The sequence below is a fragment of the Corvus kubaryi genome, unplaced genomic scaffold (genome assembly GCF_017639235.1).
Source record: "Corvus kubaryi isolate FWS band 111438036 unplaced genomic scaffold, C.kubaryi_AGA036_p1.0 37352, whole genome shotgun sequence".
Taxonomy (NCBI): Eukaryota; Metazoa; Chordata; class Aves; order Passeriformes; family Corvidae; genus Corvus; species Corvus kubaryi.
Window position 1 is genome coordinate 2,328,463 of NW_024581114.1, and position 12,689 is coordinate 2,341,151.

At 49.7% G+C, this 12,689-nt stretch overlaps 1 protein-coding gene across 2 annotated transcripts; it reads left to right on the plus strand.

Annotated features, from left to right (window-relative positions):
• Positions 1–6,279: 6,279 nt before the first annotated feature.
• Positions 6,280–12,683, plus strand: RNF223 (ring finger protein 223). 2 transcript variants are annotated; one of them, XM_042032130.1, is made up of 3 exons: positions 6,280–6,809; positions 8,121–9,342; positions 11,777–12,683. In XM_042032130.1, exons 2-3 carry the CDS (start codon positions 9,084–9,086, stop codon positions 12,622–12,624), a joined length of 1,107 nt encoding a protein of 368 aa, XP_041888064.1. In that variant the 5' UTR covers positions 6,280–6,809; positions 8,121–9,083; the 3' UTR covers positions 12,625–12,683. The 2 variants fall into 2 exon arrangements, with proteins under 2 accessions (XP_041888064.1, XP_041888065.1); XM_042032131.1 differs by lacking the exon at positions 6,280–6,809 and adding an exon at positions 11,360–11,465 and having other exon boundaries at positions 7,460–9,342.
• Positions 12,684–12,689: the final 6 nt, after the last annotated feature.

The window sequence follows — 12,689 nt, forward strand, 5'->3', positions numbered from 1 at the left end:
AGGGAGGGAAAGCAATCCCAGACCTGTTTTTTTCCAAGTTTTAGGGACACAAGGCAATTCCAGACTCCAGTTTTCACGGACACCTTGGAACTCAAAACAGTTCCATCCAAAGAATTCACTTTACTTTTGTTATAAACTAAAAAGTTCAATCCCACCAGGATGCACTGCCCATCACCTGCCTCACCAGCTGGCATGTGCAGCCAAAATTCCTTTAAAAATGGGTTTTCTTGATATTTCAGAAAGACAAATGAAATCCCAGCTGATTTTTGGGGTTAATCCCGAAGGTTTCAAAGGAGAAAATGAACTAAAAAGCAGCCACAGACTCAAAGCATCGAGGAGATGAGAAAAAAGAAAACAACAGATGGATTTTAGAGCTGAGTGGGCTCCAGGAGGGAATGAGATAAACAATTCACAGCTCTTGTAGTTTGATAAGGAAGAAAAGGCATTAAAAAAACAACAATAAATTGTTTTTCTGGCCCAGGCTGCTCCGAGTTGTGACAAAGTTCAAGTCCTGAGCTGTTCCCTCCCTCCTCTTCATTTCACAGCACAAACTTAGCAGTGCTTTTCCCTTTTTCATACTTTGTGAGGGTTTTTTTTTTAAAGCTAAACCAGCTGAAATTCAACTTTTTATCCTCAGAGCTGCAGCAAAAACCACACGAGGACAAAAAGCACCTCAAGAAATCCCAAATTTATACAAAACTCGCACCGAGACACGAATTGCTGCTGCTTAAAAAACCCCAAAAACCCCAAAACTTCAAGCTCGGAGCGCCAGAATATGGATGGGAAACCTTTTTTGCTGCTCAGAACACGGAAAAAATGTTCTTTTTACTGTAAAATTGTTGCCACGCTCGCGGGGTTTGTGGTTTTTGTTGACAGTTGGGAGAAGCAAAGTGCTGTGAGAGCACCCAGCCTTTGAGTAATTCCACTACTCGTGGTGTAGGGGCTGAGTGAAGCTTCAAAACTTCCTCTGAGCAGCGCTTTGAACCTTTTTTTATTTTTATTTTTATTTTTTTCCTCTGATGGAGGAGGAAAAAATAAAAAGTCCTTTACGGAGAATTCCTGCAGGGGAGAAAATATCTTTATTTTCCTCAGGCAAACACTGTGGAAATCCTTTGTCAGGAATCTCAGGGAGCTGCAAACCACAGCCCTGCGAGATAATTCTGCAAGAATTAAAAATCTCCTTTTTATGTGGTTTATTTCCCCTTTTAACTCCTTGTTATTTTGCATGGGGATGAGGAGCAGCACCTTCCACAATCCCAGAGCTTTCCTCATTCTCTGGAGCACAAAGCCATTCAAATTTGGCATTTCCAAGCCAGCTCCTGATTTCCTCAGGGGTTTTGCTGACAAAAGGGTTGTGGGGTGCAAATTTCAAAACCTCAAAGGCCTCATTTTGACAAATTTGGGGCTGCTCCTCGCCTTTATTTTGCTGGTTTGAACACGAGGAAAATCCGCTTTTCCACTTAAATTATTCCTCCGTAAACATGGAAAAGATTCCTGGAGGTTTTTGATGTCTTCCCTAAACTTTTTTAGTATTGGAAATTGCAAAATCTACACAAAATATGGATTGGTTTTGTCTGCTTGTTCTTTGTTATAAAGCCAAACTGTCTTCAAATGCAAATATTTGTAAAGTTAGGAGGTGAAAAACCCCATAAATATTCATAATTTTTAATGAACCCCTAATTCCTGGATGTTCAGCTGAAGGTAAATTCATCAAATATGATAATTATACGAATTACAGCTAATGAGGTTTCAATCTTGCTCCATTTCCACGGCTTTGCAAATATTCTCTGTACTTAAAAAAAAAAAAGGAATGAGGGAGGAAAGGAGGTGAGGAATCACTCCTGAGGCTCCAAAATTAAATATAAACCCTATAAACACACGTGGAAGTTTTAATGCTGCCAGTAATAGATGGCTTTAATTACTCTCCCATGGAAAAAGAGCTTCCCAGTAATGGATTGACTTCCATTTCAGCTTTATTAAAAAGGAAATTGCATCCAGGAGTTTTCATTTGCCTGGATCAGCACAAAAACCCACGGCAGGGAGAGGATTTTGGAGCAGGGCAGGGCACAGGTGTCCCCCATGGACTGGGGATGGAAAATCCAAGAGGAATCTGGGCAGGAGGAGCAGCAGAGGAGGGCAGGAGCATGAGAATATTCCTGAGCCGTCAGAAAATTTGTTGTATTTGAAAAATCCATGTAAAACCCACCATTCCTGCAGAATCCCTGAGGTTGGGAAAGGATTCCCAGCTCATGGAGGCCAAGCTGTGCTCGATCCCCACCGTGTCCCCAGCCCAGAGCTCTGAGTGCCACCTCCAGGTGTTCCTTGGCCACCTCCAGGGATGGGGACCCACATCCAGCCCATTCCAAGGCCTTGCCACCCTTTCCATGGGGAAATTCCTGCTGGTGTCCAGCCTGAGCCTCCCCCGGCCCACAGATCATCGAGTCCCACCATTCCCTCCGAAAAGTGTGGATGTGGTCACCCCTGTGCCACACTTTTCGCAACATTTCCAGGGATGGAGATTCCAGCACTGCCCTGGGCAGCCCCTTCCCATCCCTGAGCACCTTTTCAGCAAAAAAAAATTTCCTTAATATCTAATTTAAACCCCCTCTGGTGCAGCGTGAGGAGTTTCTCCTCATCCTTGTCCCTGTCCCATCTGTGGCTGTCCCCTCCTGTCAGGGAGTTGTGGAGAGCCAGAAAATCCCCCCCGATCCTTCTTTTCTCCACGCTGAGCCCCTTTCCCAGCTCCCTCAGGAATTCTCCAGCCCTTCCCCATTCCCATTCCCTTCCCAGCCCCCTCAGTGGTCCCACAACTGGACACAGCCCTCGAGGTGTGGCCTCAGCACGGAGGGATAATCCCAATCCCAATCCCAATCCCAATCCCTGCCCTGCCCTGCTCGCCTCAGTCCCTGCAGCCCTTCCCAGCTCGAAGGGATGGATTGTTCCTGAAAAAAAAAAAAATAATAATAAAAATTCCAGCACGGGAAGCAACAAGGAAAGAGATTTGCGCAACAGGATTTCCTGGCCGGCCCCAAAATGGGGGAATTTGGTGGCTCTCCCACTTCCAGGGCTGAGTTTTCTGCCCTTTATTCAGTCGGCCCTGGGGGCTCGGGCTGTGTTCCGTCGGTGCTTTGTGAAGCTCTTCCTCACAGCCAGGAAATTCCCGGCGTAATTCCAAAGGCACGCAGGGAGCTGCAGGGAGAACAGGGAGCCTGGCAGATTTTTTGTGGATTTTAGCAAAGTCGAGAACAGAATGGCCAGCTCGGATCTGGGTCCTGGATCCCTCCATTAAAGCTGGGGGCAATTTGCTTTCAATTCTCACAGCTCAAATCTCCAGAAAAGCCATTCCTCCTCCTAAAAAAACCTCACTTTTGCATTCCCAGAGTGGTGGAGAACTTGAGCCCAGCTCGGATGCAGATCCTGGATCTCTCCATTAAAGCTGGGAGCAATTTGCTTTCAATTCTCACAGCTCAAATTCCTTTTTTTTGGGGGGATCCACATGCTGGAATTCGCTGGAATTCGGGTCTGGTGCACCAGAAAATGCTCCTGGTGGGATGCATTGGGATCCCAACCCCCCCCTTCCTACCTGGATATGCTCTGGGCAGTGCAAACAACCCCCAGTGTGGGGTGAAGAATATTTTGTGAAGATTCCCGTGGATCCCAACCTGGAGAGGAGGAATTCTGCCAGCAGAGGGCAAGAGGATTTGTGTTACGTAAGGAAAAAGCAGGGAGAGGAGAAGCGGGAGGGCCCGGAGCCATTCCCTGCTCAGCTCTGACATCACGGGCCCATTTCCCAAAGCCATCCCGTCACCACACGGGAGGGAAGTGAGTAATTCCGAGTAATTCCGAGTGATTCCACCGGAACACCAGCGTGGGACAATCACCAGGGCAATTAAAGTGTTGGGAGAGCTGGGAGCACCTCCTTCCCTCGCTGCTGGAGGGGTTTAACTGGGAAAAGGGGGCTCCAGGGAGACAATCTCCACAATTCCCTGAAGGGAGCTCGGAGCCAGGTGGGATCAGGTTTCTTTCTGCCAAGTGCCTCAAGTTGCACCAGAGGTGCTTTAGGTTGGATATTTGGAAAAATTTCTTCACCACAGCAGTGGTCGGGGTTGGAACAGGGATGTGGTGGGGTCACCGTTCCCGGGGGGATTTAATGTGGCACTTGGGAACGTGGCTTAGTGCTGGGGGAGTGATGGATTTGATTCCCTCAGTGGCCTTTTCCAGCGTGATTTCTGTGATTCCATGATCTCCTCCCTCACCAGCAGCTTTCCATGACTCCAGTTGCCTCTGGATCCCTGTTCTCCACCTGGAAACAATGGCTCTATTCTTGATCCCTGCGAAGAGCCTTCCCTTTGTTTTAGGAGGAGAATTCCTTTATTTCCTGTGCCCTTTCCATCCCAACTCCAGCTGCACTTCCAGCCTCTAAAGAGCTGGAGCTCTGGGATCATTCAACATTCCCTAAACTAAATCCACTCCCTGCTTCCACAGACAATCCTGGTGGGATTTACCCTCCCCTGGAGCCACTCGTTGGTATCCCAGCTTTCCTTCCAAGCTGCTCTGGAAGCAGCACAAACATTTGGAAAGCCACCAATCCCCTGGTCCTGGGATCAGGGATCACCGGTGGTTTCCAAACCACAGCTTGCCCATTAGTCCAGGGCACTTCTCCTTCAGGAATAATGGGGAAAAAATTTAAAAAAAAAAAAAAAATAGAAAAGGAGCTGAGCTTATGTCCAGGGAATGGATGTAATTCCGGCTATTTGAGCTGCTGAATCACAGGGCCTGGAGCTGCTGAGGAGTAATGGTCACATGAGGGCTGCAGTGCCAGGAAAATTGCAGTGATTATCTCATCCTGCTGCTTTCCTGGGCACTGCAGGAAACCTGGGACAGCCCTGGGTGCCAGGTGGATCCAGGGGCTGAGATTAAATCCACAGGCAGAGTTTGGCTCGGCCTGGCACCACTCAGAGGGCACCTGAGGGGCACCAATTGGTGTTTAACAGGAGCAGTTTTCCTCTGAATTTCTGCCAGGCTCGCTCAGTGGAATTCCAGGGTCTGCAGGGGCCTACAAGGAAGGCGGAGAGGGATTTTCATCAGGAATTGGAGTGGCAGGACAAGGGAACGGCTTTGGAGTGAAAAGAGGGTGTTCAGATGGGATATCAGGAAGAAATCCTTCCCTGGGAGGCTGGGGAGGCCCTGGAATGGATTTCCCCCGTCCCTGGAAGTGTCCAAGGCCAGGTTGGAGCAGCCTGGGATGGTGGAAGGTGTTGGACGGAGATGATCTTTAAGGTCCCTCTTCAATGACTTATCCCAACCCTGATGGTGTTTCCCACTCCATCCCTGTTTAAATCCTCATCCCTGTGCTCTGGGAAGTCCCAGCGGCATTTCCCAGCTGTTCCTGGGCTGGGAAAGATCCCGAGCTGTACAAGGAGATAACAGCCCTGATAAACAATTACTGAAAGGCTCCAGGCACTCTCTGAAGTGTCTCGAGATCGTCTGACAGGAGCAGTTAGAGCAGGGTAAAATAAAATGTAATGGGATTAAAACCATCCCACGGCCAGCTCCTGGTTTATCTGGTGACTCACCACGGCTCTTTCCTGCCAGGACCTAACACAGGCTTTGGAATTCCGACTGGAATTTAAACAGCCCAGTCTAGCCCGGGGAACAAGGACTGCACAGCCAGCACCTGGCCGGGAGCTGGCTGCACGTGGAGCCGGGAGGAGAAAAAGGCTGGGAAACATCCCCTGCTGGAGCTGTTTACAGCCTGCAGCAGGAACTGCCCGGAGCATCAGGGCCTCTGACTCCCGGGAACGCTGCAGGGGCAAAAAGCAGCGCTCGCTGGAGGCCAGGGAATTGTTTATCAGGAAAACCCAGCCGGTGCCGGCTCCCACTTCTCCTGCAGCTGATTAGAAGCTGATAAGAGGGAGGTGGAGAGAGCTCAGCCGCTGAGCCGGACCCGGCTCAAACCTGGCTCAAACCCCACAGAGGTTTATGTGTGTTCTCCCTGGATTTCAGGAGCTGGGGAGCACGGATGTGGGAGCTGGTGGAGAAGAAAATCTCAATATTCTCCTGCTGCCAGCATTTAACCCTGCAGGGAATTCTCTCCCTGCTGCACCGCGGTTGGGATAGGCTGGTTCTAGCCCTATTAAAACCAGCACAGCTGGATTTTTTTCCTTGAAAATCAGGGGAAAAAATCCATGAGCCTACAGCCTTGGATAGGCAGGAATCACTCTAAAGATGTTGGAATTTTGTCCTGATCCGTCTGAGTCCAGAACATTTTGGTTCCTGACACCGCTGCCCTTCCTTAGGAACTGCTCCCTGGGGTTTCTCCCTGCACAAAATCCCTTCCAGGCTTTAGGCACAGCCTTAGGAGCAAATCCGCGCTGTAAAACAACGCCCAAAACCCGATGGAACAGGCAGCACCCCCAGACATGCTAATGGCTCAGGAAAAAGAGGAATGAGCTGGGTTTGGATGAGGGAGAGAGGGATCAGAGGAATTTCTGCTCCTTGGTGTGTTTTGCCTTTTCTTTCCACCCATCTTTACCTGGTGGCTTGAGCTTATCTCCAGAGATAAGCTGAGCTCAGTGCGCAGGGAACGAAAAGAGGGAAAGCCGAGCCAAGAAAACAGCTTCAACCTCTGGTTTTATTCCTCTGCTTCTCTCCACGCTCAGAAACGCTGGCTTGAAGTTTTTAATGGTCCTGCCCTCAAGCAGCTGTTAAAAATCTTCTTTTTCATCCCCAGCTCTCCTAATCCCCCCGTTGGAAAGGATCCACGGCTTTGAGAAGATCTCATTCCTGCACCCACACTCCTGCTTGAGGTGGGAATGGTCACTGATGGTGGGGAGGGTTTAATGATGGAAAATGTCAATGTTTGAACCAAAGTGATTCCCATCAAATGGGATCCTGCAGGAAATCCCTGGCTGGAGCCCCTGGGAGCAACCCCATCCTCACAGTTTCCATCTAAATGAATCCAGCAAGGATTAGGATGGAGAACCAAGACTTTTCATTCCCTTTCTTCATTTTCTTTATCAATTTATGCAGGAAACGAGCCACAGGAGTCATGAAAATTCCTTGTTTGGCTCAAGGTCACATTGCTTATCCCAGCTTTCTCCTCCACCTCACCTCAGTGTTCCAGGCTCATTCCTGCAGGATTGGCAAAAAATCCATTTAGGACAAGGATTTTCCCACACCTGCAGCAGGGAATGGCTTTGGGAAGCACCCAAATAACCCAAATCCAAGGAAATCTCCCACAGTTGCGGCTCCCAATCCTTCGGGATCCACCCAATCCTGGCTGCAGCTCCTACCAGGCTCATCCCATTCCTCCAAGGGAGGGTAAAAATAAACCCAAACCTCCCACTCACTTTGGGAGCCAAGCCCTGCTCGTCATCCCGAGATCTCATGGATCCTGGGGAGGGAGGAAGGGAGGAGTGTGGGGTGCCCAGTTTGCCCCAGGCTTGGAGTCACCATTCCCAGTGGGAAAACAGCCTCGGGAACACCGAAACTCAGTGGAGAAGGGGTTAAAATGTGCCTGGGTCTTGTTCAAAAATTAAATTATTGTTGTTCCACCAGGGGAAAATGGCCTCAGCTGGACCCAAGTTTGAAAATTACAATTTTTAGTTAAATATTTCCATCCTCAGTGCCCCAAAGGAATGAAAGGGCCCCGAAATGTCACCGAAATGTCACTGAAATGTCATTAAATCCCGAGCCTGGGTGACCAAAGTGCTGCTGCAGGTGACTCAGGGAGCAGGACTCTGAAAATTCCCATTTCCATCCCTCATCCAACATCCTGCTGCCTCAGCCCTGGGAAGAAGTGTTTGCTCCCTCATAAATAGATGGGGAGGACCCTGAGCTCCAGGGATTGTTATTCCCAGTGGGATGCAGATCTGGGAAAGTTCCATTTTCCCCTGCCCTGGGTGTTTCTTTTCCCTGGGAATCCAGCAGGAAATGATGCTCTAAAGCAGCTCCCTGTCCCTGTGGATCCCACAACCTTCATTTGAATCCTAAAAATTTTTTAATCCTAAAGATCTGGTAATTCCAACCCGCTTCTCTCATTCCTTAAAGCTCCAGCTTGCTGGAGTAGATTTATGTTTTATTTATTTTGCATAAAATTTGTATTTCATTATTTTTAGCTTCTTGAGGAGTATGGGAACGTTGAATCCAAAGCCAGTCCTGCCTGACTGCCCCTATAAAATCAGTGGGATTTAGACAATTCCCTGTCCCAGAAGATTTCCACACTCCCATACGTGGCAGGAATGATGCTCCTCAACCAAATTTTAAGAAGGGACTTTATGGAAAGCCTGGAAAAATCCACAGATGTTTCTTTCCTTGAGGAACTGAACAAAAAGGAGAGTTTGCGACAAATAAGGACAAATTTGGAACATTTACAACAAATAAGGACAAATTTGGGACGTTTTCCGCTCCCTCCACCCCTCTTTTGTTTCCTTATCTGCCCACAAATGTAAATTTGCTGCTTCTTTTTTTTCTGGGTGTCCTTTGACCCACAAAAGGATGGGATAATATTCCAGGTGGGATAATATAATAATATTTTCTATGTTAATCTCCAAAGGATGAAATTCCCTTTCCAGGCCAATCCAAACAGGATTCATCTGGGCCATTGTAGAGCAGCTCCAAGCAGATTTTATAGAGTGTTTTAATTAATTTATAAGCACTTTCCAGGCTTTTAAATTATCCTGATTTTCCTATCCCAACCATTTTTTTCCCTCAGCCAATCACAAGAAGCTTATCTGTTAAAATCTATTAATCTGTTAATTATTATTATCCCTTAATCATCTCGGTTTCTTGGAGAAACAAGAGAAGAATAAACGCCACTTTTAGGGAACTTTTCCTTCAGGAGATTTGCTCTCCCAGGAAAACACAACCACGACCTCTCCACTACCAACAAAACCATGGAAAATTTTAAAACCCCTCAAAAATAGAATCTCCCAGCCTGGAAAAGAGGGCTCAGCCCCTGTTTGTGCCCTGTTTTCCCCGTGGCTGGGGCAGGCAGGTGTCCCTTATCAGGAGCATTCCAGGCGGGCTGTTTGTCACAGGAACCGGCCCGAGCGGGAGCGCGCCGGGAATGATTCAGTGGGATGGGGAAGGGCAGGTGGAGCAGGAAAAGTCACCTCTGGACAGGAAGGTATAAAAGACACCTGAGCTGCAGCAGCACCAGCCACTCGAGCACGGGGAGCTCCTCGAGGTTTCCTTGCCTTGGAAAGACCTGGGAACAACGCCGAGCTGGAATTCCAAGATTATTGACTCCAAAGGCTCCGAGCCTGAGTGTCCTCTGGGGAGGAGGTGGGAATCAAGAGATCAGAAGATGCTTTTGTCCCTCTAACAGCACCTCAACAGGTATTTACAGCCTTTCCTCTGCTCTCCACCTCCTCTTCCCTCGCTGGGGGTTCCTTGCTGCGAGTTAAAATCCCATTTAGGGATCGTTGGAACAGGGATCGTTGGAATGGGGATCATTGGGACAAGAAAAGTGGTGGCCGCTGTCCTGATATTCATAAATGTGACCTCTCTCTGCCTGGTTTTATGGTGGAAAAATGTTTCTAGAACTTATAAAAAGTATTGAATTACTTCGTTTGTGTCTCTCTCTCCAGAATGGTTTTGTTATTTCCCGCTGTTCCCGAAGCTTCTGGAAAAGCCCGGGTAAAGAGCTGGGAAAAGGAGACAAAGAGCTGCAGGCTCTGAATCAAAAAAACGATCAGAAAATCAAACAAAAACCCCCTGAACCTCAAATAATTCTTTTAAAAAGACACAGAAGGGGAAGGTTGACGTGTCCCACAGGGCAGAGCTGGAATTAAAAGTCTCCTCCTCTTTCTATCTCCCGCGTTTGATCCAAATCCCTGTGTTCCAACTGATCCAGGGCCCACAGAATCCCAAAAATCAAAGTATCAAACAAAAGGTATAAAATAGAATAAATAGAATAAAATCATAAAAATAAGTAGAATCTCAATCTATTAAAACTAAGAAGCTTCTGTAAGGTCACGATCGCATTTAGCAAATATGGGGAACGTGGGGGAAAGTTTGGATCTTTATTTAAAAGCAAATTTTGGAGTAAACTTTGAGTTTGCTCTCAGGATTTTGCTGTGGTGGAGCTGACATAGCCCAGACCAGTAAAAACCTCGTGAGAGCAGCTTTAATTTCATAATTCAGATTGTGAAACGAGAGCTTGAGCAAGCCAAGGCTTCTCCCTTTCTCAGCTTCCCTTGTGCCACTGGTTTGCTGCTCAGAATTCCTAAAACACCCTCAGGAACTGCAAAAAAACTGGGCTTAGGGGGTGGAGTTCTGCAAAAGGGAAGATTTAGTCAAGAAAAGAGAAGAAAAAAAGAAAAAAAACCCCACAGGTTTTCCTCATCTTTGTGCCAGCTTGGGCTCGGATTTGTAATTCATCAGCATCTGCCAGGCTGTGCTACAGCACACACAGGCAGGAAAAAAGGAAAAAAACATCAAAACCCATTAAAACTCGCTGCAAAATGCACAAAATTTAACTCCAGGAGAAGCTGCACCCCCTCCCCCCCAAAAAATCCATATTTAAACGAAGAGAAGCACAAAAAAGGAAGTTCTGAAGGGTGGCACAGCTCTGGCTCTGAGGGGAGGGGGCTGAACTCTTCATCCTTCAATAATGGGGATTTTTTTTCCCTGTGGAATGTGGGGGATATTTGGTGTTTCTGACCGCCGAAATTAAGCTTTAAATGCTGGCTCTGAGCACAGGGCTGTAATTACAGCAGCCACCTGAGCATCGCTGCCTTGTCACGGGCAAATCTCCCGGCAGGGAGGATCAAGCCGGGCTCGTTCCGTGACACATCCCAAAAAAATGTTCCCCGGGCATCCAGCACCGGGGCTGTCACCAGGAATTTCCTCCTGCTTTCGGGTAAAGGAGCTGAAAAGTTGGGTCTTGATGCAGCTGGAGCTGTAGGTGTTGTCTAAAACAACCCACATTCCGGGTGATCCTGAGGGGGAAGAAGGGACAGGAGTTGTTCGTAACCCGATTTTCTGGGATTGGGGGCTCCTGCACACCCAGCACACGGCGCTGGCTCCGCTGCAGGGCTGGGCACAGGGAAGAGCCGCCTTTCCCTTGGGAAAACACACCAGGAACCAGCGGAGAATTCCCCCGGCTCTGCCACCAAGGCCATTTCCTCCTTGCTGTGGCACGGGGACAGCGCAGAGCTGCAGCTTCAGGCTGAGGATTCCACATCTTTGGCAGGCAAAAATGGTGTTTCCCCCTCTCCTGGGCTTCTCCCGGGATTCCAGCATCCTTGGATGGCCCTGGGCAGCTCCCAGGAGCCGGGATCACGGCACAAAGCTCCCCAAAGAGCCTTTCCCCCCGTTATCTCCCCACTGAACGGTGTTATCTGTCTCTTAGGCCTGCCTCATGCTCCATAATCCCTGAGGGCCTCCCAGACTTAGAGATTCCCTCATGGAATCTTCTGCTCTCCTCCCTGCTCAGGTGCCGGGGAGCACCACCCGGGGTAGGTCCACCTTGTGTTTTTTCTGCCCCAGAGGGAGGAATGTGGTGGGAATGTCGCTCCCATCTCTGCCATTCCAGCGGTGCTCTGGTGGGAAGGGCTTGGTGGGGGATCTCTGCGGGTTCCTTGGCTCTCTGCAGGTTTGACTTCACCTTCCAAGCTTCCCAGAGGTTCCCTGTGTCCTTCCCAGCTCTGCTCCAGGCTCAGGATGCAGTGGAAGTCACAAAGTGCTCTTTGTTCCTTTAAGGGGTTGAGCCCAGAGCCGGTGTTTCCACCTGGTTTAAAAGAAATCCTGTGCTTTCCTTCTCTTCCAGAGTCTCCCAGGGCTCTGTTCCTCTCCGGGGGCTCCATCATGTCCTGCTTCTCCCAGCTGTGGCACTCCAGCACTCCGGAGTCTCCCACCAGCCCCGTGCCGGCGTCTCCAGGAGAAATCCCCATCCCCATCAGCCCCATCGTCGTCACCTCCCCTACAGATGGCAAAAGGAAGGGCAGATCCCCCACGGGCTCTCCCAGCTCTCCAAATCCCACCTCTCCCAAGCCAACCTCGCCCGTGGAATGCTCCATCTGCTTCAACACCTACGACAACACCTTCAAGACCCCCAAACTGCTGCAGTGCTCCCACGTGTTCTGCCTGGAATGCGTGGCCCGCCTGAGCACGGGGCTGCCGCCCAACCAGCCCGAGGACCTGCTGCCCTGCCCCTTCTGCAGGCAGCTCACCAACATCCCCCAGGAAGGAGCTCCAGCCCTGGAGACCAGCAAGGAGCTGCTGGCCACGCTGCCCCCGGAGCTGCAGCAGGAGAAGGTGCTGTGGATGGAGGGCACCAAGCTGTGCTGCCGGCGCGCCTCCGACGACCCCGAGAACCCCGAGTCGTGCATCTCCATCGACGTGGCCATGAGCAAACCCGAGAGCACGGAGGCTCCTCCCACGGGGCTGGCGGGGAGGTTGTCCCGCTGCGACCTGTGCGACGACTGGAAGCGCATCGTGCTGCTCTCGGCCCTCATCATCATCCTCTTCTGCATCATCCTGTGGCCCGTGCAGTGCGCGCTCAAGACGGGCAACCTGCGCTGCTTCACCAGGACTGTGGCCATGAGCAGGCCCGAGTACCTGCCCCCCAAAGCCACCACGGCGGCGGCTTCGGTCACACAGCCGCCCTTCCAGTAGTGCCAGAGCTCCTGGATCTGCTCAGGGGTGAGGAACAGGGACAGGACCTGTGATAAAATCCCCTT